Raw genomic sequence first — 24,132 nt, 5'->3', positions numbered from 1 at the left:
AAAGTACCCTTGGCCTTTTAACCAGGCAGTTTAAAAGACAAAAAATGAAGTGTTAATGAGTTCAGCACAAATAGTATAACTGTAAATTGGTTTTCTGAGGTTACTCTCTAAAGACAGTTCTTTGGCTGTTCTTAACCAAATACTTACCCTCATTAAATCTAAGCTTCATGTATAATATTTTCAAAAGAATATTGAAACTATTTAATGAAATGAAATACTAAATTAACAAAAGTTACCATGAAGTAAGTAAAGCATAGAGGCCAAAGCTACAAAATTATAGATTTAAATGTTTAATTAATTTGAAAAAGGACAAACGTCTAAATTTATACATAAACCCTCATGATACTGGAGTAAATTATTTGAGGAGTTACTTCAATGTTTAATCTCACATTGTCTTGTCAGTCAAAATATTACATTATAGTCATGCAGAACTATAAACATAGCTGTTTAAAAAACCTAACTTACCCCCAAATTGTTTGAAGTATCCAGACCCTGAAAGATCTGAATTTGAGTGCTCTAGCTTAGCTATTCATTTATTGCTTTCATTCACAAGTTAATTGTGTCGGCCAGTCAGAATTATATTTTTTAGTTAAATCAATATTTAAGTTTAGTAAGATATATTACAAGCCAGACAATCAATGTTTAATTAATGTTTTGCTGACTTATCAAAATATTTTCAGTCTCTCTGTAGTGGTCTGTTATTTTTGCCACCAAGCATCTATCCCTTTCGGGTAATATTACTCTCATCATTCTTTACCCCACTCTCAATCTATAAACTTTGGATGAACTTGATCCCATCTTGTCTCAGAGTTAAGCATAAAACACTGAAAGAACTTATTTCCCTGGCCAAGGAGAAGAATATAATTCCCCAAGCACAGTGTGAGGTTCAAAGATATGTACTTGCCCAATCAAAATCGGTAAGATGCAGGGGGACCTTAAAACTTTTTTTTTCCCCCTGAGGGGTGTGAACTTGGAATCAGGTAGGTATGATAGTTACCTATCATAGTACCTATTACCATCATAGTGTTAGCTAACACATGCATCACATCACATCACATCACATCACATAATTACCATTTAGTTTGTGGTGAGAGCATTTAAGATCTACTGTATTAGCAACTTTCAAGTATATAATACAATATCTGTTAACTATAATCACTCGGCTGTACATTAGTTCCCCAGAACTTATTCATCTTATAACTGGAAGCTTGTACTCTTTGACCAACATCTCTTTTCCTCCACCTCCCAGGCTCTAGTTAACCACCATTCTAGTTTCTGTGTCTATAATTTCAGCTTTTTTAGCTTCCACATGTGATATCATACAGTATTTCTCTTTCTCTGTCTGACATATCACTTAGCATAGTGTGCCCAAGATTCATCCATGTTGTCACAAACTGCTGGATGTCTTCTTCCCTGTGGCTGAATAATATTCCATCACACAAACACACACACACACACACACACACACACACACACACACACACACACCCCTTCCACATCTTTTTTTTTTTAACATCTTTATTGGAGTATAATTGCTTTACAATGGTGTTGTTAGTTTCTGCTTTATAACAAAGTGAATCAGCTATACATATACATATATCCCCATATCTCTTCCCTCTTGCATCTCCCTCCCTCCCACCCTCCCTATCCCACCACTCTAGGTGGTCACAAAGCACCGAGCTGATCTCCCTATGCTATGCAGCTGCTTCCCACTAGTTATTGGTTTTACATTTGGTAGTGTATATATGTCCATGCCACGCTCTCACTTCATCCTAGCTTACCCTTCCCCCTCCCTGTGTCCTCAAGTCCATTCTCTAGTAGGTCTGCGTCTTTATTCCCGTCATGCCCCTAGGTTCTTCATGACCATTATTTTTTTCTTTTAGATTCCATATATATGTGTTAGCCTACGGTATTTGTTCTCTTTCTAACTTACTTCACTCAGTATGACAGACTCTAGGTCCATCCACGTCACTACAAATAACTCAATTTCGTTTTGTTTTATGGCTGAGTATTATAATATATATATATATATGTGCCACATCTTCTTTATCCATTCATCTGTCGATGGACACTTAGGTTGCCTCCATGTCCTGGCTAATGTAAATGGAGCTGCAATGCACGATGTGGTACATGACTCTTTGAATTATGGTTTTCTCAGGGTATATGCACAGTAGTGGGATTGCTGGGTTGTATGGTAGTTCTATTTTTAGTTTTTTAAGGAACCTCCATAGTGTTCTCCATAGTGGCTGTATCAATTTACATTCCCACCAACAATGCAAGAGGGTTCCCTTTTCTCCACACCCTCTCCAGCATTTATTGCTTGTAGATTTTTTGATGATGGCCATTCTGACTGGTGTGAGATGATATCTCATTGTAGTTTTGATTTGCATTTCTCTAATGATTAGTGATGTTGAGCATTCTTTCATGTGTTTGCTGGCAATCTGTATACCTTCTTTGGAGAAATGTCTTTGGAGAAATTTAGGTCTTCTGCGCGTTTGGGGATTGGGTTGTTTTTTTCATAGTGAGCTGCGTGAGCTGCTTGTAAATTTTGGACATGAATCCTTTGTCAGTTGCTTCATTTGCAAATATTTTCTCCCATTCTGAGGGTTGTCTTTCATCTTGTTTGTGGTTTCCTTTGCTGTGCAAAAGCTTTTAAGTTTCATTAGGTCCCATTTGTTTATTTCTGTTTTGATTTAATTTCTCTAGGAGATGGGTCAAAAAGGATCTTGCTGTGATTTATGTCATACAGTGTTCTGCCTATGTTTTCCTCTAGGAGTTTTATAGTGTCTGGCCTTACATTTAGGTCTTTAATCCATTTTGAGTTTGTTTTTGTATATGGTGTTAGGGAGTGTTCTAATTTCATTCTTTTATATGTAGCTCTCCAGTTTTCGCAGCACACCTTATTGAAGACGCTGTCTTTTCTCCATTGTATAATCTTGCCTTCTTTATCAAAAATAAGGTGACCATCTGTGTGTGGGTTTATCTCTGGGCTTTCTATCCTATTCCATTGATCTATATTTCTGTTTCTGTGCCAGTACCATACAGTCTTGACTACTATAACTGAGTAGTATTGTCTGAAGTCAGGGAGCCTGATTCCTCTAGCTCCATTTCTCTTTCTCAAGATTGCTTTGGCTATTCGGGGTCTTTTCTGTTTCCATACAAATTGAGAAATTTTTTGTACTAGTTCTGTGAAAAATGCCAGTGGTAGTTTGATAGGGATTGCATTGAATCTGTAGATTGCTTTGGGTAGTATAGTCATTTTCACAATGTTGATTCTTCCAATCCAAGAACATGGTATATCTCTCCATCTATTTGTATCGTCTTTAATTACTTTCATCAGTGTCTTATAGTTTTCTGCATACAGGTCTTTTGTCTCCTTAGGTAGGTTTATTCCTAGGTATTTTATTCTTTTTGTTGCAGTGGTAAATGGGAGTGTTTCCTTAATTTCACTTTCAGATTTTTCATCATTAGTGTATAGGAATGCAAGAGATTTCTGTGCATTAATTTTGTATCCTGCTACTCTACCAAATTCATTGATTAGCTCTAGTAGTTTTCTGGTAGCATTTTTATGATTCTCTACGTATAGTATCGTGTCATCTGCGAAGAATGACGGCTTTACTTCCTCTTTTCCGATTGAATTCCTTTTATTTCTTTTTCTTCTCTGATTGCTGTGGCTAAAACTTCCAAAACAAAGCTGAATAATAGTGGTGAGAGTGGGCAACCTTGTCTTGTTCCTGATCTCAGTGGAAATGGTTTCAGTTTTTCACCATTGAGGACGATGTTGGCTGTGGGTTTGTCATATATGGCTTTTCTTATGTTGAGGTTGGTTCCCTCTATGCCTACTTTCTGGAGAGTTTTTATCATAAATGGGTGTTGAATTTTGTTAGCTTTTTCTGCCTCCATTGAGAATATCATATGGTTTTTATCCTTCAATTCATTAATATGGTATATCACAGTGATTGATTTGCATATACTGAAGAATCCTTGCATTCCTGGGGTAAATCCTACTTGATCATGGTGTATGATCCTTTTAATGTGCTGTTAGAATCTGTTTGCTAGGATTTTGTTGAAGATTTTTGCATCTATGTTCATCAGTGATATTGGCCTGTAGTTTTCGTTCTTTGTGACATCTTTGTCTGGTTTTGGTATCAGGGTGATGGTGGCCTCGTAGAACGAGTTTGGGAGTGTTCCTCCCTCTGCTCTACTTTAGAAGAGTTTGAGAAGGATAGGTGTTACCTCGTATCTAAATGTTTGATAGAATTCGCCTGTGAAGCCAGCTGGTCCTGGGCTTTTGTTTTTTGGAAGATTTTTAATCACAGTTTCCATTTCAGTGCTTGTGATTGGTCTGTTTATATTTTCTATTTCTTCCTGGTTCAGTCTCGGAAGGTTGTGCTTTTCTAAGAATTTGTCCATTTCTTTCAGGTTGTCCATTTTATTGGCATATAGTTGCTTGTAGTAATCTCTCATGATCCTTTGTATTTTTGCAGTGTCAGTTGTTACTTCTCCTTTTTCATTTCTAATTCTGTTGATTTGAGTCTTTTCCCTTTTTTTCTTGATGAGTCTCGCTAATGCTTTATCAATTTTGTTTATCTTCTCAAAAAAACCAGCTTTTATTTTAATTGAACTTTGATATTGTTTCCTTCATTTCTTTTTCATTTATTTCTGATCTGATCTTTATGATTTCTTTCCTTCTGCTAACTTTGGGGTTTTTTGGTTCTTGTTTCTCTAATTCCTTTAGGTGTAAGGTTAGGTTGTTTATTTGAGATGTTTCTTGCTTCTTAAGGTAGGATTGTATTGCTATAAACTTCCCTCTTACAACTGCTTTTGCTGCATCCCATAGGTTTTGGGTCGTCGTGTTTTCATTGGCATTTGTTTCTAGGTATATTTTGATTTCCTCTTTGATTTCTTCAGTGACCTCTTGGTTATTAAGTCGTGTATTATTTAGCCTCCATGTGTTTGTATGTTTAACAGATTGTTCCTGTAATTAATATCTAGTCTCATAGCATTGTGGTTGGAAAAGATAATTGATACGATTTCAGTTTTCTTAAATTTGCCAAGGCTTAATTTGTGATCCAAGATATGATCTATTCTGGAGACTGTTCCATGAGCACTTGAGAATAATGTGTATTCTGTTGTTTTTGGATGGAATGTCCTATAAATATCAATTAAGTGCATCTTGTCTAATGTGTCATTTAAAGCTTGTGTTTCCTTATTTATTTTCATCTTGCATGATCTGTCCATTGATGAAAGTGGGGTGTTAAAGTCCCATACTATTATTGTGTTACCATCCATTTCTCCTTTTATGGCTGTTAGCATTTGCCTTATGTATTGAGGTCCTCCTATGTTGGGTGCATAAATATTTACAATTATTATATCTTCTTCTTGGATTGATCCCTTGATCGTTATGTAGTGTCCTTCTTTGTCTCTTGTAACAGTGTTTATTTTAAAGTCTGTTTTGTCTGATATGAGAATTGCTACTCCAGCTTTCTTCTGATTTCCATTTGCATGGAATATCTTTTTCCATACCCTCACTTTCAGTCTGTATGTGTCCCTAGGTCTGAAGTGGGTCTCTTGTAGACAGCATATATACGGGTCTTGTTTTTGTATCCATTCAGCCAGTCTATGTCTTTTGGTTGGAGCATTTAATCCATTTACATTTAAGGTAATTATCGATATGTATGTTCCTTTACCATTTTCTTAATTGTTTTGGGTTTGTTATTGTAGGTCTTTTCCTTCTCTTGTGTTTCTTGGCTAGAGAAGTTCCTTTAGCATTTGTTGTAAAGCTGGTTTGGTTGTGCTGAATTCTCTTAGCTTTTGCTTATCTGTAAAGGTTTTAATTGCTCCATCGAATCTGAATGAGATCCTTGCTGGGTAGAGTCATCTTGGTTGTAGGTTTCTCCCTTTCATCACTTTAAATATGTCCTGCCACTCCCTTCTGGCTTTCAAAGTTTCTGCTGAAAGATCAGCTGTTAACCTTATGGGGATTTCCTTGTATGTTATTTGTTACTTTTCCCTTGCTGCTTTTAATGTTTGTTCTTTGTGTTTAATTTTTGGTAGTTTGATTAATATGTGTCTTGGTGTGTTTCTCTTTAGATTTATCCTGTATGGGACTCTCTGCACTTCCTGGACTTGATTAACTATTTCCTTTCCCATATGAGGTAAGTTTTCAACTATAATCTCTCAAATATTTTCTCAGACCCTTTCTTTTTCTCTTCTTCTTCTGGGACCCCTATAGTTCGAATGTTGGTGAGTTTAATGTTGTCCCAGAGGTCTCTGAGACTGTCCTCAATTCTTTTCATTCTTTTTTCTTTATTCTGCTCTGCAGTAGTTATTTCCACTATGTTATCTTCCAGGTCACTTATCCATTCTTCTGCCTCAGTTATTCTGCTACTGATTTCTTCTAGAGAATTTTAAATTTCATTTATTGTGTTGTTCATCACTGTTTGTTTGCTCTTTATTACTTCTGTGTCCTTGTTAAACGTTTCTTGTATTTTCTCCATTTTATTTCCAAGATTTTGGATCACATTTACTATCATTATTCTGAATTCTTTTTCAGGTAGACTGCGTGTTTCCTCTTCATTTGTTTGGTCTTTTGGGTTTTTACCTTTCTCCTTCATCTGCTGTGTGTTTCTCTGTCTTCTCATTTTGCTTAACTTACTGTGTTTAGGGTCTCCTTTTCGCAAGCTCTAGTTAGTAGTTCCCGTTGTTTTTGGTGTCTGCCCCCAGTGGCTAAGGTTTGTTCAGCAGGTTGTGTAGGCTTCCTGGTGGAGAGGACTAGTGCCTGTGTTCAGGTGGATGAGGCTGGATCTTGTCTTTCTGGTGGGCAGGTCCACATCTGGTGGTGTGTTTTGGGGTGTCTGTGACCTTATTATGATTTTAGGCAGCCTCTCTGCTAATGGATGGGGTTGTGTTTCTGTCTTGCTAGTTGTTTGGCATAGGGTGTCCAGCATTGTAGCTTGCTGGTCATTGAGTGGAGCTGGGTCTTGGTGTTGTGATGGAGATCTCTGGGAGATTTTTCACCATTTGATATTATGTGGAGCTGGGAGGTCTCTTGTGGACCATTGTCCTGAACTCAGCTCTCCCACCTCAGAGGCACAGGCCTGACGCCCGGCCAGAGCACCAAGACCCTGTCATCCCCTTGGCTCAGAATAAAAGGGAGAAAAAAGAAAATAAGAAAAAAATTTAAAAATAGAATAAAGTTATTATAATAAAATATAATTATTAAAAATAAAAAACAGAAAGAAGGAAGAGAGCAACCAAACCAAAAAACAAATCCACCAATGATAACAAGCACTAAAAACTATTCTAAAAAAAAAAAAAACGGACAGAACCCTAGGACAAATGGTAAAAGCAAAGCTATAACGACAAAATCACACACAGAAGCATACACATACACACTCACAAAAAGAGGAAATGGAAAAAAAAATATATATATATATATATATCATTGCTCCCAAAGTCCACCGCCTCAAGTTGGGATGATTCGTTGTCTATTCAGGTATTCCACAGATGCAGGGTTATGTATGTTGATAGTGGAGATTTAATCCACTGCTTCTGAGGCTGATGGGAGAGATTTCCCTTTCTCTTCTTTGTTCGCACAGATCCTGGGGTTCAGCTTTGGATTTGGCCCCACCTTTGTGTGTAGGTTGCCTGAAGGCGTCTGTTCCCCACCCAGACAGGATGGGATTGAAGGAGCAGCTAATTAGGGTCTTTGGCTCACTCAGGCCAGGGGGAGAGAGGGGTATGGAGTGCGGGGCGAGCCTGCAGCGGCAGAGGCCAACGTGACATTACAACAGCCTGAGGCGCACTGTGTGTTCTCCCGGAGAAGTTGTCCCTGGATCACGGGAACCTGGCAGTGACGGGCTGCACAGGCTCCTGGGAGGGGAGGTGTGGAGAGTGACCTGTGCTTGCACACAGGCTTCTTGGTGGCAGCAGCAGCAGCCTTAGTGTCTCATGCCTGTCTTTGGGGTCCGCGGTGATAGCTGCAGCTTGCGCCCGTCTCTGGAGCTCGTTTATGTGATGCTCTGAATCCCCTCTCCTGGCGCACCCCAAAGCAATGGTCTCTTGCCTCTTAGGCAGGTCCAGACTTTCTTCAGGGCTCCCTCCCGGCTAGCTGTGGCGCACTAGCCCCTTCAGGCTATGTTCACGCTGCCAACCCCAGTCCTCTCCCTGCCTCCGACCAAAGCCCGAGCCTAAGCTCCCAGCCCCGCCCACCCCAGCGGGTGAGCAGACAAGCCTCTCGGGCTGGTGTGTGCCGGGTGCCCCGATCCTCCATGTGGGAGTCTCTCTGCTTTGCCCTCCGCACCCCTGTTGCTGTGCTCTCCTCCGCGGCTCCAAATCTTCCCCTCTCCGCCACCCGCAGTCTCCACCCGCGAAGGGGCTTCCTAGTGTGTGGAAACCTTTCCTCCTTCACAGTTCCCTCCCACTGGTGCAGAACCCGTCCCTGTTCTTTTGTCTCTGTTTTTTCTTTTTTCTTTTGCCCTACCCAGGTACATGGGGCCTTTCTTGCCTTTTGGGAGGTCTGAGGTCTTCAGCCAGCGTTCAGTAGGTGTTCTATAGGAGTTGTTCCACGTGTAGATGTATTTCTGATGTATTTGTGGGGAGGAAGGTGACCTCTGCGTCTTACTCTTCCGCCATCTTGAAGCTCCTCCACATCTTCTTGATCCATTCATCCTTTGATGGATACTTAGGTGGTTTCCATATCCTGGCTATTGTGAATAATGCTGCAATAAACATGGGAGTACAGATATCTCTTCAATCTTCAATATCCTGTTCTCATTTCCTTTGGATATATACCCAGAAGGTAGAATTGCTGAATCATATGGTATTTCTATTTTTAATTTTTTGAGGAACCTCCATACTGTTTTCCATAGTGGCTGCAACAATTTACATTCCTACCAACGGTTCACAAGTGTTTCCTTTCCTCCACTTCCTAGCCAACACTTATCTCTTGTCTCTTTGATGATAGCCGTTCTAATAGGTGTGAAGTGGTTTTGACTTACATTCCTCTAGTGATTACTGATACCTATTTTATTCCTAAACTGGCATACAATGAAGAAAACCCAAATGGCAATATTTAATCTATCTACTTTTTTATTAATTTATTTATTTTATTTATTTTTTTGGCTGTGTTGCATCTTCGTTGCTGCACGCAGGCTTTCTCTAGTTGCAGCAATGCTTTCATTGCAGTGTGCGGGCTTCTCATTGTGCTGGCTTCTCTTGTTGCAGAGCATGAGCTCTAGGCATGCAGGCTTCAGTAGTTGTGGCACATGGGCTCAGTAGTTGTGGTTTGTGGGCTGTAGAGCGTAGGCTCAGTAGTTGTGGTACATGGGCTTAGTTGCTCCATGGCATGTGGGATCTTCCTGTACCAAGGATTGAACCTATGTCCCCTGCATTGGCAGGCAGATTCTTAACTACTGTGCCACCAGGGAAGTCACTATCTATTCTTTTTTGAGCTATAAATCAGATAACTACTTATCGAAGATAAAATATAAAATCCTCAGTGATTTTTTGGAGGAACCAAAGATCTCAATTCTAATAATTACCACAAACTATTATTTGCCTCTTTGTTTTTAAGGAGTCTATAAGTTTTAAAAATTCAAGAGGTAGATATGGAAATAATTTTAAAATCACATCATCAACTTCAAAATCCAAAAACAATTTCTTATTTAAATATTAAAATATTAAACAATTTCACTTTTTGTAAACACTACAGTTTTTAGTATATGCTAATTTTTCTACATAGTAACCAAGAAGAGTAATAATTGTTAAAGTATACAGCAAATTACAACTTCTTAAGAAAGTCCTTCATTTAGTATCAGTATAAATTTAATTTATCAAGGTCCCTTTATAAGAGGAAATAATTTCATTAAGTTTTTTCTAATTATGGCATACATATATTTTTATTATATTAAAATGAGTCATTAACCATTATGTTATGGTAATTTTGCCATTTTAATGATTGCCTAACATTTCATATTGTGGATACTCCATAATAAATTTATCAAGTGCCTCATTGTTGAGCAGTTAATTTATTTCTAATTTTCAGCACTATAAATCAGACTGTGAAAAGAGTTCTCTTCTATACAAATATTTATGTGTATTTCTGATATTGTATCTATTTCACAAACATTTGTGTAACCCTTATTCTATGTCAGACAATATCCTTTATAAATGTTACAATATTTAACCTTAGTAGTGAAGTTGATTATCACTACGCTCATTTTACAGATTAAAAAACTGAGACACAGAAAGATGAATCAATTTGACAAGGTCACAGAACTAGCAAGGAACTGAACTAAAGTGAAAACTCAGGCACTCTGAACATTACCCTATGCTACCTGGTCTCTGAAGTATAAGTTCTAGAAGAAGAAATAACAGGCTAGAAGTATTAACATTTGAGGATTCTTGACATATTTTGCTAAATTCTTTCCAGAATGTGCTTATAAGTTTACACACCTACCGGCAGTGAAACACAGTGGAAATTTCTGTATAACTTCAGCAACAACAGATATTTTTCTTTTTCCATCTTGGGAAGAGATATATCTCATTGCCTTAATTTTAATTTATTTGAATACTATTGGGGTTACAAATTTTAAAATATGACTGTTAGCCATTTATTCCTTTAATTTTTTAAACTGCTCTTTGTCAATTTATTTCTGTGGTTCTTCATTCAACTATTCACTTAGTGTCTATTTTGTACCAGGCACAGTTGAAGTACTTGTGTGAACAAAATGGATAAAATCAATGTCCTCAAGGAACTTAAATTCTACATGGGAAGAGACAACCAATAAACAACAAACATAATAAATAAGTATGTAGTATACTACCTATAAGTCCTCTGAGGAAAAACAAACAAAACTTGAGCAAGGTCAGGGAGATCAGGAGTGGTAGGATTGCTATATTGAAAAAATGACATCTGAGCAAAATCTTGAAGAGAAAGTTAGGCTTCTAGGGAAGGCAATTTTCAGGCAGAGGAAACAGCCCGTGCAAAGGTTCTAAGAAAGATCCTGCCTGGTCTGTTCAAGGAACAGCAAGGAGGCCTGCAATGCTGGATCTAAAGAGCCAGTTCAGTGAAGGAAGAGCTGAGGTCAAAGAGGTATGGGATAGTGGATGTGTAGCCCCCGAGTCAGGTGGGATTTGTAAACCATCGTGAGGGCTTTGGCTTTTATTGAGACTGTGGTTGAATACTGGATATGTTTAGAAGGTAGGGGCAAAAGATTTTATGATTGGATGTGGAGTGTGACAGAAAAAGACGTCTATGCTGAACCCAGGTTTTTTGACTAAGGCAACTAAAAAGATGTTTCTCTATGTTTTAACTGAGATGTGTCTTTCTGTATTTTTATAAAATGTATTAATATATAAATAATTTAAAGCCATTCTGTATCCCACACATTATAAGTTTTCTTATTTTGTTTTTGTTAATGTTTGTGACATACAGATTTTATTTTTTTAATTTGTATGGAGGCAAATTGATTAATATTTTCCATTTAGTTTCTCTGTCTTGGCTGTCATTATTCTGCATACATAAACATTTGCCTATGTTTTCTCCTTACTGTTTTATATTTAATATGTTACTATATCTATAAGTAATTTTGAGTATGTTATAATTAAGACATTAAACTCTTTTTCAGTTGTCATTTATTGTTGTGTCATTACTTGAAAGGTTATTCACATGATCTACAAAATTACGTTTTGGAGTTTTCCTTTTACTCCCTTAAATGCATATATATTCTTCTGCCAGTATCAAATTTTTTAAATTATTGCTGTTTTGGAATTTGCTTTTCTGTTTCATAGTTAAAGTTATAAACACGACTCTCATTATTCAAATTTTCTTGGCTCATCTCAGTAATTTGTTATTCCAAGTTAATTAGGAAGAGCTAAGCCATCTCTTCTGGAGATTTTGATGGGAGTCCTGTTAAACTTACAGGTGAGTTTAATAAGAATTGCCATTGCTACAGCATTAAATCTTCCATTCCATGAAGAAGTTTTGAATACTTGCAGAATTCTATACTTATCACTCAATCTTAAAAATAAAATATATGAGTGGCTCAAAATGTTGCTCTCTTTTAGTTTCCTGGTTCTTAGTTCATTCTATCAATTTGAGATCTGTATCTTCTTCAGTTGAGGAGAGATTCCTTTCATCAGATCTGTAGTTACTTCTTCTGTTGTGTCTCCTCTTCAGCAATACTAGGTATCTACATTTTTTCATTTTAATTATTTCCCCAAAAAATTATTCCTCAGTCTTCTCTATTACCTTATTCTGTAGGTTATTAAAAATGAGTTTTCTACATTATAATTCTACTCTTTCTTGTTTTTAATGTTGACACTAAATTTGATGTTGACCTTAGTTTCTTAAGTCTCAGTTCCATTTAATCACGGTCAGTTGTTTGATCATCTTGCTCTTCACTTGTTCCTTCACGGATTACTGTTTCCTTAAATATTATTGAGAACACCAAGCAATTCTTTGTGAAATTTCCTGTAATAAATCTTTTAAAAAGTCAACCTTATTTCTAAATCTTGACTGTTGGATCTTTCTCATGTTGCTGATGCTGAATTAGGCACCATTTTGTTGTTGTGTTTTTCCTGTTCACCTCTGCTTGAACAATGAGAGATGAGTATCCAGCTCTGGCACTTGCCCATATATACATTATCCTTGGTTCCTTTTACTGTACAGATGTATGGAACTAAATTTCTCTTTCTCATAGTGAGCTCATGTGCTGTTTTATATACAAAGATTCTAGGTAATGCCTGGCCAAGACTTACAGCATATGCTTCTTCTAGACTGAGGAAGAAACTCTTTTGTTTCTCTTTCCAGTTATGATATACAGGGAGAAGACTATATTCCAGAACAATATAAATCCTTTACATTTAAGTGCCAGAAACAGAGCATGTAAAACTATAACAACTACACTTCTTTATTCATACTCAGCATCCTGAGGCTCAGACAGGTATTAATGCAGGAGACTAGTGGAATATGATAGTGCAAGTTATCTCTCCGTTACAATGACATTTCACTCATTGACTGTTTTTTTTAAATAAATTTATTTATTTATTTTTTATTTTTTGGCTGTGCTGGATCTTCGCTGCTGTGTGCGAGCTTTCTCTAGGTTGTGGCGAGCTGGGTCTACTCTTTGTTGTGGTGTGCAGGCTTCTCATTGTGGTGGCTTCTCTTGTTACGGAGCACGGGCTCTAGTACAAGAGTACTAGTACTACACGGGCTTCGGTAGTTGCGGTGCTTGGGCTCAGTAGCTGTGGTGCATGGGCTTAGTTGCTCCGTGGTATGTGGGATCCTCCCGGACTGGGCTCGAACCCTGCGTCCCCTGCATTGGCAGGCAGACTCTTAACCACTGTGCCACCAGGGAAGTCCCCACTCATTGACTTTTGAATGACTAAATATTCTCATACCAAAAGTTTACAAAATAACATACTTCAAAGAATTTTCCCAGTTCTCCTTTGTTGAAGTAGACCTCATCTAAATGCATATGCTTACCACTTATTATTTTTATTCTCCAGAAATTCTTATTTACTGTGTTCGACATTCACAAAAAGGTAATTGGGAAATCAAGTATATAAATACAGGAACATAAACAGAGATAAAGATAAAGTGTTGCAGTCAACCAAAGAAGAGAGATTTCTAGCAATCCAGAAACCCATTGAAATGACTGATAAAGTTCTAAGGCAGACATTTGTCTCACTTTTTTCATGTTTATTGTGTCTCATGAAATTATTGTGTTTTTTCTTTGCTTGGGTAATGTGATTCCAAAATAAATCTCATCTAAGCCCAAAAAAATTTTTGTATCTTTTAGATATTCCAACATTTATATAAAATACAATCTAAAATACAATAAACAGATATTCAAATACATGAATTTTTAAACCACTCCTTAGCAAAGCAATATTTTCAAGTTTAAAAGATAACATTGAAATCAAAATTTAGTTTTCTTACCTTTCTGGATATGTAAGTGATTTTAACTTGAGACGCTGAATAGTGTATCTGCATGTGGAACATTGCTGATTTGAGCTCTGAAAATATGCCAAACTAATGGCTGAAATATTTACAACATCATTTAAAAACTGAGCAAGAATCTTGAATTCTTGAAGTTTATAAAATAATCTGTTCTTCCTAAACAGAAAATTTCATATCTCATTATATTAGTAATTCAAAATGTAATACAACTTCAAAATCAATACAATCTTATAAACATTAGATAGAAATACCGATATTATAGGGAAAAGGCCAAACAATAAAATATGTGGTAAAGTATTAATTAAAATAATTTAAACAGTAATTAAAAACAAAATAAAATAATAATAATATATATATCCCCACACTCAAATAGTTTGGGAAAACTTTTCTGAGAAAAACTGGGACATCTTGTCTTTCTGACTTGGTATCTAGATTGTACATATTACTAAGATTAGAGAAGTCACATTTTACTTCTTTTTATAGGCCCCTGAACAACTATTGCCGTTCTTTGAATAGACGGAGCCCTCAGATAGTGATGCTTTGTTGTTCTGTGCCACTTTATCACTTCATGGGTCTGCCTGACTCCAAAGGAAACAGAAAAGGAGTATGAAGAGGAGAAAGGTAAGAAAGAGGAGGAGGAGGAAAGACAGGGAAGGGGGAAGGGATGGAGGATGGGTGGAAGGTACAAAGGAAAGAAGGAAGGAAGGGGATGAAGGAAGGAGAGAAGAGAAGGAAAGGGAAAGAAAAAGAAGAGGAAAAGAAACTGAAAAAAAAATCTGTTGAAATAATTTCTTCCTTTGAGGCAACAATGACTGACTTGAGCAAAGGCAACTATCACACATAGAATAGCTGAAAAGCAACTAGCGGGACACCCAGCACTTCTGCCATCTTATATTTGTCCCTGCTCTCTTCTACTTTTGATTCTCCCACAGCCTCTAGATCCAGAAAAGGTTGTTATCACTCCCCTCAAAACCCATCCCTCCTCCCTGCGGCAGAGTGACTACCTCCTCTTTCATAGAATATAATGTCATTGGTCATATCTCTAATTTCTGTCCAAGAGCTTATCTAGATTTCTCAGAGATACTTCAGAGTCAACATATCCAGATGGAAACATGTTGTCTTCCCCCCAAAACTCACATCTGCTCCACCGGTTCCAAATACCAACTGTGTGCTCCACCAAGCCTCTGCCCCCAGCTGAGCCCTGTCTGATGAGACCCAGACACATATACCCGCTGTTACTCACCATATCTACTTGGATATCTCAAGGATGCCTAAAGCTCACTAAGTTCAAATTTAATGACATCTTCCCCAACACTCAACTCTCACCAAAAAAGAAAAACAAAACCCCTAAAACAGGGGTCCCCAACCGCCGGGCTGCCGACCAGTGCTGGTCCATGACCTGTTAGGAACCGGGCCACACAGGAGGTGAGTGGCAGCCGAGCGAGTGAAGCTTCATCTGCCGCTCCCCATCGCTCGCATTACCACCTGAACCATCGCTAGCATTACCAGCTGAACTCCCCCCGTGCCCCCGCAGTCTTTGGAAAATGTGTTTTCCACAAAACCGGTCCCTGGTGCCCAAAAGGTTGGACACTGCTGCCCTAAAACTTAGAAATTTTCTTATAATTTTAAATGTCACCATTATCTATTGCCCAAGCCGGACAACTAGGCTTTGCCCTTGAGATCATCCTCTCTTTATTTTATATTTTTTAATTAAAAAAATTTTTTTAGCATCTTTATTGTAGTATAGTTGCTTTACAATGTTGTGTTAGTTTCTGCTGTGTAACTAAGTGAATCAGCCATATGCATACATATATCTCCATATCCCCTCCCTCTTGCGTCTCCCTCCCACCCTCCCTATCCCCCCCCTCTAGGTGGTCACAAAGCACCGAGCTGATCTTCCTGTGCTATGCGGGTGCTTCCCACTAGCTATCTATTTTACATTTGGTAGTGTATATATTGTCAATGCTACTGTCTCACTTCATCCCAGCTTACCCTTCCCCCACCCCGTGTCCTCAAGTCCATTCTCTATGTCTGTGTATTTATTCCTGTCCTGCTCCTAGGTTCATCAGAACCTTCTTTTTTTAGATTCCATATATATGTGTTAGCATACGGTATTTGTTTTTCTCTTTCTGACTTACTTCACTCTGTATGACAGACTCTAGGTCCATCCACCTCACTACAAATAACTCAATTTCGTTTCTTATTATGGCTGAGTAATATTCCATTGTATATATGTGCCACATCTTCTTTACCCATTCATCTGTCAATGGACATTTAGGTTGCTTCCATGTCCTGGCTGTTGTAAATAGTGCTGCAACGAATATTGTGGTACATGACTCTTTTTGACTTATGGTTTATTCAGGGTATATGCCCAGTAGTGGGATTGCTGGGTCATATGGTGGTTCTATTTATAGTTTTTAAAGGAACCTCCATACTGTTCTCCATAGTGGCTGTATCAATTTACATTCCCACCAACAATGCAAGAGGGTTCCCTTTTCTCACACCCTCTCCAGCATTTATTATTTGTAGAGTTTTTTATAATGGCTATTCTGACTGGTGTGAGGTGATACCACATTGGAGTTTTGATTTGCATTTCTCTAATGATTATGAGCATCCTTTCATGTGTTTTTTGGCAATCTGTATACCTTCTTTGGAGAAATGCCCATTTAGGTCTCCTGCCCATTTTTGGATTGGGTTATTTGGTTTTTTGATACTGAGCTGAATGAGCTGCTTGTATATTTTGGACATGAATTTTTTGTCAGTTGCTTCATTTGCAAATATTTTCTCCCATTCTGAGGGTACTATTTTCGTCCTGTTTATGGTTTCCTTTGCTGTGCAAAAGCTTTGAAGTTTCATTAGGTCCCATTTGTTTATTTTTGTTTTCCATTTCTCTAGGAGGTGGGTCAAAAATGATCTTGCTGTGATTTATGTCATAGAGTGTTCTGCCTATGATTTCCTCTAAGAGTTTTATAGTGTCTGGACTTACATTTAGGTCTTTAATCCATTTGGAGTTTATTTTTGTGTATGGTGTTAGGGAGTGTTCTAATTTCACCCTTTTAAGCTGTCCAGTTTTCCCAGCACCACCCATTGAAGAGGCTGTCTTTTCTCCATTGTATATTCTTTCCTCCTTCATCAAAGATAAGGTGACCATAAGTGCGTGGGCTTATCTCTGAGCTTTCTATCCTGTTCCATTGATCTATATTTCTGTTTCTGTGCCAGTACCATACTGACTTGTTTACTGTAGCTTTGTAGTTTAGCCTGAAGTCAGGGAGCCTGCTTGCTCCAGCTCCATTTTTCTTTCTCAAGATTGCTTTGGCTATTTGGGGTCTTTTGTGTCTCCATACAGATTTTAAGATTTTTTTTTCTAGTTCTGTGAAAAATGCCATTGGTAGTTTGATAGGGATTGCATTGAATCTGTAGATTGCTTTGGGTAGTATAGTCATTTTCACAATGTTGATTCTTCTAATCCAAGAACGTGGTATATCTCTCCATCTATTTGTATCGTCTTTAATTTATTTCATCAGTGTCTTATAGTTTTCTGCATACAGGTCTTTTGTCACCTTAGATAGGTTTATCTCTAGGTATTTTATTCTTTTTGTTGCAGTGGTAAATGGGAGTGTTTCCTTAACTTCTCTTTCAGATTTTTTGTCATTAGTGTAAGGAATGCAAGAGATTTCTGTGCATTGATTTTGTATCATGCTACTTTACCAAATTTATTGATTAGCTCTAGTAGTTTTCTGGTAGCATCTTTATGATTCTCTATGTATAGTATCATGTAATTTGCAAACAGTGACAGTTTTACTTCTTCTTTTCTGATTTGGATACCTTTTATTTCTTTTTCTTCTCTGATTGCTGTAGCTAAAACTTCCAAAACTATGTTGAATAACAGTGGTGAGAATGGGCAACTTATCTTGTTCCTGATCTTAGTGGAAATGGTTTCAGTTTTTCATCAAGAATGATGTTGACTGTGAGTTTGTCATATATGGCCTTTCTTATGTTGAAGTCGGTTCCCTCTGTGTCTACTTTCTGGAGAGTTTTTATCATAAATGAGTGTTAACTTTTGTCAGCTTTTTCTGCGTCTATTGAGATGATCATATGGTTTTTATCCTTCAATTCATTAATATGGTATATCAAAATGATTGATTTGCATATATTGAAGAATCCTTGCATTCCTGGTGTAAATCCTACTTGATCATGGTGTATGATCCTTTTAATGTGCTGTTGGATTCTGTTTGCTAGTATTTTGTTGAGGATTTTTGCATCTATGTTCATCAGTGATATTGGCCTGTAGTTTTCGTTCTTTGTGACATCTTTGTCTGGTTTTGGTATCAGGGTGATGGTGGCCTCGTAGAACGAGTTTGGGAGTGTTCCTCCCTCTGCTCTACTTTAGAAGAGTTTGAGAAGGATAGGTGTTACCTCGTATCTAAATGTTTGATAGAATTCGCCTGTGAAGCCAGCTGGTCCTGGGCTTTTGTTTTTTGGAAGGTTTTTAATCACAGTTTCTATTTCAGTGCTTGTGATTGGTCTGTTTATATTTTCTATTTCTTCCTGGTTCAGTCTCGGAAGGTTGTGCTTTTCTAAGAATTTGTCCATTTCTTCCAGGTTGTCCATTTTATTGGCATATAGTTGCTTGTAGTAATCTCTCATGATCCTTTGTATTTTTGCAGTGTCAGTTGTTACTTCTCCTTTTTCATTTCTAATTCTGTGGATTTGAGTCTTCTCCCTTTTTTTCTTGATGAGTCTGGCTAATGGTTGATCAATTTTGTTTATCTTCTCAAAGAACCAGGTTTTAGGTTTATTTATCTTTGGTATTCTTTCCTTCATTTCTTTTTCATTTATTTCTGATCTGATCTTTATGATTTCTTTCCTTCTGCTAACTTTGGGGGTTTTGGTTCTTGTTTCTCTAATTGCTTTAGGTGTAAGTTTAGGTTGTTTATTTGAGATGTTTCTTGTTTCTTGAGGTAGGATTACATTGCTATAAACTTCCCTCTTACAACTGCTTTTGCTGCATCCCATAGGTTTTGGGTTGTCATGTTTTGTTATTTGTTTCTAGGTATTTTTTGATTTCCTCTTTGATTTCTTCCGTGATCTCTTGGTTGTTTAGTATAGCATATTGTTTAACCTCCATGTGTTTCTATTTTTTACATTTTTTTCCCTGTAATTGATATCTAGTCTCATAGCATTGTGGTTGGAAAAGATACTTGATACGGTTTCAATTTTCTTAAATTTACCAAGGCTTGATTTGTGATCCAAGATATGATCTATTCTGGAGACTGTTCCATGAGCACTTGAGAATAATGTGTATTCTGTTGTTTTTGGATGGAATATCCTATAAATATCAATTAAGTGCATCTTGTCTAATGTGTCATTTAAAGCTTGTGTTTCCTTATTTATTTTCATCTTGCATGATCTGTCCATTGATGAAAGTGGGGTGTTAAAGTCCCATACTATTATTGTGTTACCATCCATTTCTCCTTTTATGGCTGTTAGCATTTGCCTTATGTATTGAGGTCCTCCTATGTTGGGTGCATAAATATTTACAATTGTTATATCTTCTTCTTGGATTGATCCCTTGATCGTTATGTAGTGTCCTTCTTTGTCTCTTGTAACAGTGTTTATTTTAAAGTCTGTTTTGTCTGATATGAGAATTGCTACTCCACCTTTCTTCTGATTTCCATTTGCATGGAATATCTTTTTACATCCCCTCACTTTCTGTCTGTATGTGTCCCTAGGTCTGAAGTGGGTCTCTTGTACACAGCATATATATGGGTCTTGTTTTTGTATCTCTTCAGCCAGTGTATGTCTTTTGGTTGGAGCATTTAATCCATTTCCATTTAAGGTAATTATCGATATGTATGTTCCTATTACCATTTTCTTAATTGTTTTGGGTTTGTTATTGTAGGTCTTTTCCTTCTCTTGTGTTTCCTGCCTAGAGAAGTTCCTTTAGCATTTGTTGTAAAGCTGGTTTGAATTCTCTTAGCTTTTGCTTGTCTGTAAAGGTTTTAATTTCTCCATCGAATCTGAATGAGATCCTTGTTGGGTAGAGTAATCTTGGTTATAGGGTTTTCCCTTTCATCACTTTAAATATGTCCTGCCACTCCCTTCTGTCTGCTGAAAGATCAGGTGTTAACCTTCTGGGGATTCCCTAGTACGTTATTTGTTGCTTTCCCCTTGCTGCTTTTAAATATTTTCTTTGTATTTAAATTTTCGTAGTTTGATTAATATGTGCCTTGGCGTGTTTCTCCTTGGATTGATCCTGTATGGGACTCTCTGCACTTCCTGGACTTGATTGACTATTTCCTTTCCCATGTTAGGGAAATTTTTAACTATAATCCTTCAAATATTTTCTCAGACCCTTTCTTTTTCTCTTCTTTTCTGGGACCCCTGCAATTAGAATGTTGGTGAGTTTAATGTTGTCCCAGAGGTCTCTGAGACTGTCCTCAATTCTTTTCATTCTTTTTTTCTTTATTCTGCTCTGCAGTAGTTATTTCGACTATTTTATCTTCTAGGTCACTTATCCATTCTTCTGCCTCAGTTATTCTGCTATTGATTCCTTCTAGAGAATTTTTAATTTCATTTATTGTGCTGTTTATCATTGTTTGTTTGCTCTTTCATTCTTCTAGGTCCTTGTTAAACGTTTTTTGTATTTTCTCCATTCTATTTCCAAAATTTTGGATCATGTTTCCTATCATTACTCTGAATTCTTTTTCAGGTATTCAGAAATACCTCTTTCCTCTTCATTTGTTTGGTCTCATGGGTTTTTACCTTGCTCCTTCATCTGCTGCATATTTCTCTGTCTTCCCATTTTGTTTAACTTACTGTTTTCGAGGTCTCCTTTTTGCAGGCTGCATGTTTGTAGTTCCCGTTGTTTTTGGTGTTTGCCCCCAATGGGTGAGGTTGGTTCAGTGGCTTTTGTAGGCTTCCTGGTAGAGGGGACAGCTTGTGTTCTGGTGGGTGAGGCTGGATCTTGTCTTTCTAGTGAGCAGGGCCATGTCTGTTGGTGTGTTTTGGGGTGTCTGTGAACTTATTATGATTTTAGGCAGGCTCTCTGCTAATGGGTGGGGTTGTGTTCTTGCCTTGCTAGTTGTTTGGCATGGGGCCTTCAGCACTGCAGCTTGCTGGTCATTGGGTGGAGCTGGATCTTAGCATTGAGTCGGAGATCTCTGGGAGAGTTCTCACCAATTGATATTACGTGGGGCCGGGAGGTCTCTGGTGGCCCAATGTCCTGAACTCGGCTCTCCCACCTCAGAGGCTCAGGTCTGACACCAGGCTGGAGCACCAAGACCCTGTCAGCCACATGGCCAGGCACATGGACCCTGTCAGCCACATGGCCAGGCACATGGACCCTGTCAGCCACATGGTCAGGTACGTGGGGATTTTCTTGCCTTTGGGGAAGTCTGAGGTCTTCTGCCAGTGTTCAGTAGGTGTTCTGTAGGAGTTGTTCCACATGTAGATGTATTTGTGGGGAGGAAGGTGATCTCCACGTCTTACTCCTCTGCCATCTTGAAGGTCCCCCATCCTCTCTTTAACTCCTACATCTAATCTATCCCATGTGCCTGCTGACTGTCTATGAAATATCCTGAATCTGCTTTGAATCCATCCTCATTCTCATTTTTCCATTTCCACTGTAAACACTTTATCTCAGGGCACCATTGTTCCTGGTCTTTATTCTTGCAACAGCATCCTGTCTTTTCCCTCTCCAATCCACTGTGGTTAAATGTTTCTCCAAAATAATAATCCAGTCCTGGCTCCAACCAGACTGCCCCAGCGCAAACACTTCATTGGTTTTCACTTGCCAAGTGAATAAAATAGAAATCCTTGAACATGTCCTACAGGTTCTAATTCCTACAAAATATAAGTGTTTTCTACCTCTCTCATCATTCTCTTCCTTTCCCTGCCTCTGTTCTCAGACATAATAAACTTCCTTCAGCTCCCAAAATGGACTCTACTTTCTCCTGCTTCAGGAGTTTTGCCTTTGTTGGCCCCTCTGCCCAGAATGCAGCAGAGCGGCTAACTCCTGCTCCTCCTTTTGGTCTCAACTGATATAAAAAGGCGTTAGAGAAAGTTTTAGTGACCCCACTAACTATTTCACATTCCCTATTCTGTGTTCCTGTACATACTATAATTTGCCTCAAGACATTTTTCACAGACTGATTTTTATTTACATATTTTTATAATTATTTATTTTATATCTCTCATTAGACTGTAAATTTAATGAGGGTAGGATCATGTCTGTTTTTCTCATCATAGTATATTCAGCACCTAGTACAGTGCCTAGCTCAGTATAGATATTCATTAAAAATTGTTTGAGGGCTTCCCTCGTGGCACAGTGGTTGAGAGTCCGCCTGCCGATGCAGGGGACATGGGTTCTTCCCCCAGTCTGGGAAGATCACACATGCCGCGGAGCAGCTGGGCCCGTGAGCCATGGCCACTGAGCCTGCACGTCCGGAGCCTGTGCTCCACAGTGGGAGAGGCCACAGCAGTGGGAGGCCCATGTACCGCAAAAAAAAAAAAAAAAAATTGTTTTGAAAACAGGAATGATGAACATCATCATTTTATTTGTATTATGTATTTGCAAACTGCTTACTAGACAAAAATTATGAAAGGACAGAAATCTATAATTCTCCCTAAATTTTGTCCTTAATTTCTAGTACAGTTCAAGAAATTTTATTGAATGATTAAATTGGCTCCTCTCCATGTATCTCCTAGCTCAGTAAATGGCACCATAATTCAAATAGTCACCAAGCTTAAAACTCAAAGTCACTCCAGATTGGGTTTTTTTCCCTTCACTTTCACATGTTTAATTAATCACAGAAACAAATCTACTCTAAATCCTAAAAACCCACTTCCACTGACTCTATCCAAGCCTCCATTATCTTTCCTATAAGTTATTACAATAGCAACCACTCTGCACTTGTTCCACACTAATCTCCCCATTACTCATCCATCTGGGGAGTCATTCTACCCTGAATACACAATATTGACACTCTCTGTTTAAAATCCTATATTGCCATATTAATATATTTGGCATCCTATTATGATGTGTAAGTGATTTTCAGTGACACAGAAAAAATGATCACACTATAGCATTCAGTATAAAAATCAGAATGCAGAACACATGTGCAAAATGATCCTAATTTTGCTAAGTAAAAAAATAATGTATGCATGTTCAGGGGCATGTAGAAGAAGAAGAAAGAGGAGGAAAAGGAAGAGATGAAAGTGGAAGAGAAGGAGACGGAAGAGGAGGGGGAGGAAGAAAAAGAGGAATGTTTATAAACCAAATAGTAAATGTGAATATCCCTGGACAATGTAATTATAGATTATTCTCACTTTCTACTGTATAACACATTTTCTACAGCAAAAAAAAATTCCTTTTCTAATTTTTAAAAGGGAAATAAAAGATCATTTAAAAGTCTCTGATTGGGCTTCCCTGGTGGCACAGTGGTTGGGAGTCCGCCTGCCTATGCAGGGGACACAGGTTCGTGCCCCAGTCGGGAGGATCCCACATGCCGCGGAGTGGCTGGGCCCATGAGCCATGGCTGCTGAGTCTGTGCGTCCGGAGCCTGTGCTCCGCAACGGGAGAGGCCGCGGTGGTGAGGGCCGCGTACCCGAAAAAAAAAAAAAAAAGTCTCTGACTTCCCTGGCATCTAATAGGGTTAAAATCCTAAAGCATGTATAAATTTATGAGCAAAGAATTATTAATAGAAAAACAAGAAGCCATTGGCCAGGCTTAGATGGATAGATTTACCATGCATATGGGTTTTATATTTTACATTGTTCATGAAAAATGCAATAATCAAGTGTTTGAATAAAAATGCATCAGTATTTCATGGTGTTCTGCATAGAACATGATTCTTGTAAAGGAAAGCAAGACTCACAGTTTGCCTTCTGAACAAGTTTGAAACAACTGCTCTAGGACTGCAATCTGTGCTATTAATGAACTCACGTACTTACCTATCCATGCCTTTGAAAGCACCATCTCCCATTCCCTGACTGCAATACCACCCTTTCAAATGCTTCCTTGCTTCTTCCTCTGTACTCCCGTAGCACATAAGTGTTCTGCTACTATAAAACTTATTACTCAGAGCTGTAATTATGCATTAGTCTCCTCCAGGATTCTGTGACCTCCTTGAGCACGGTAACATTGCTATTTCAGTTTGGAT

At 38.0% G+C, this 24,132-nt stretch overlaps 1 protein-coding gene across 1 annotated transcript in view; it reads right to left on the bottom strand.

Moving 5' to 3' along the window:
• Positions 1-24,132, bottom strand: part of LIPI (lipase I) — an 81,162-nt gene that overhangs the window by 13,911 nt on the left and 43,119 nt on the right. The window contains exon 10 of the mRNA XM_027115719.1: positions 13,949-14,125. Coding sequence (XP_026971520.1) covers positions 13,949-14,125 — 177 coding nt within the window. The remainder of the gene's footprint in view (positions 1-13,948; positions 14,126-24,132) is intronic.

This window comes from Aethalodelphis obliquidens, unplaced genomic scaffold (genome assembly GCF_003676395.1).
Source record: "Aethalodelphis obliquidens isolate GAN/ISIS:26980383/991018 unplaced genomic scaffold, ASM367639v1 scaffold1, whole genome shotgun sequence".
Taxonomy (NCBI): domain Eukaryota; kingdom Metazoa; phylum Chordata; class Mammalia; order Artiodactyla; family Delphinidae; genus Aethalodelphis; species Aethalodelphis obliquidens.
The sequence above is the reverse complement of the archived record's forward strand: the minus strand, read 5'-3'. Positions and strand labels throughout refer to the sequence as shown.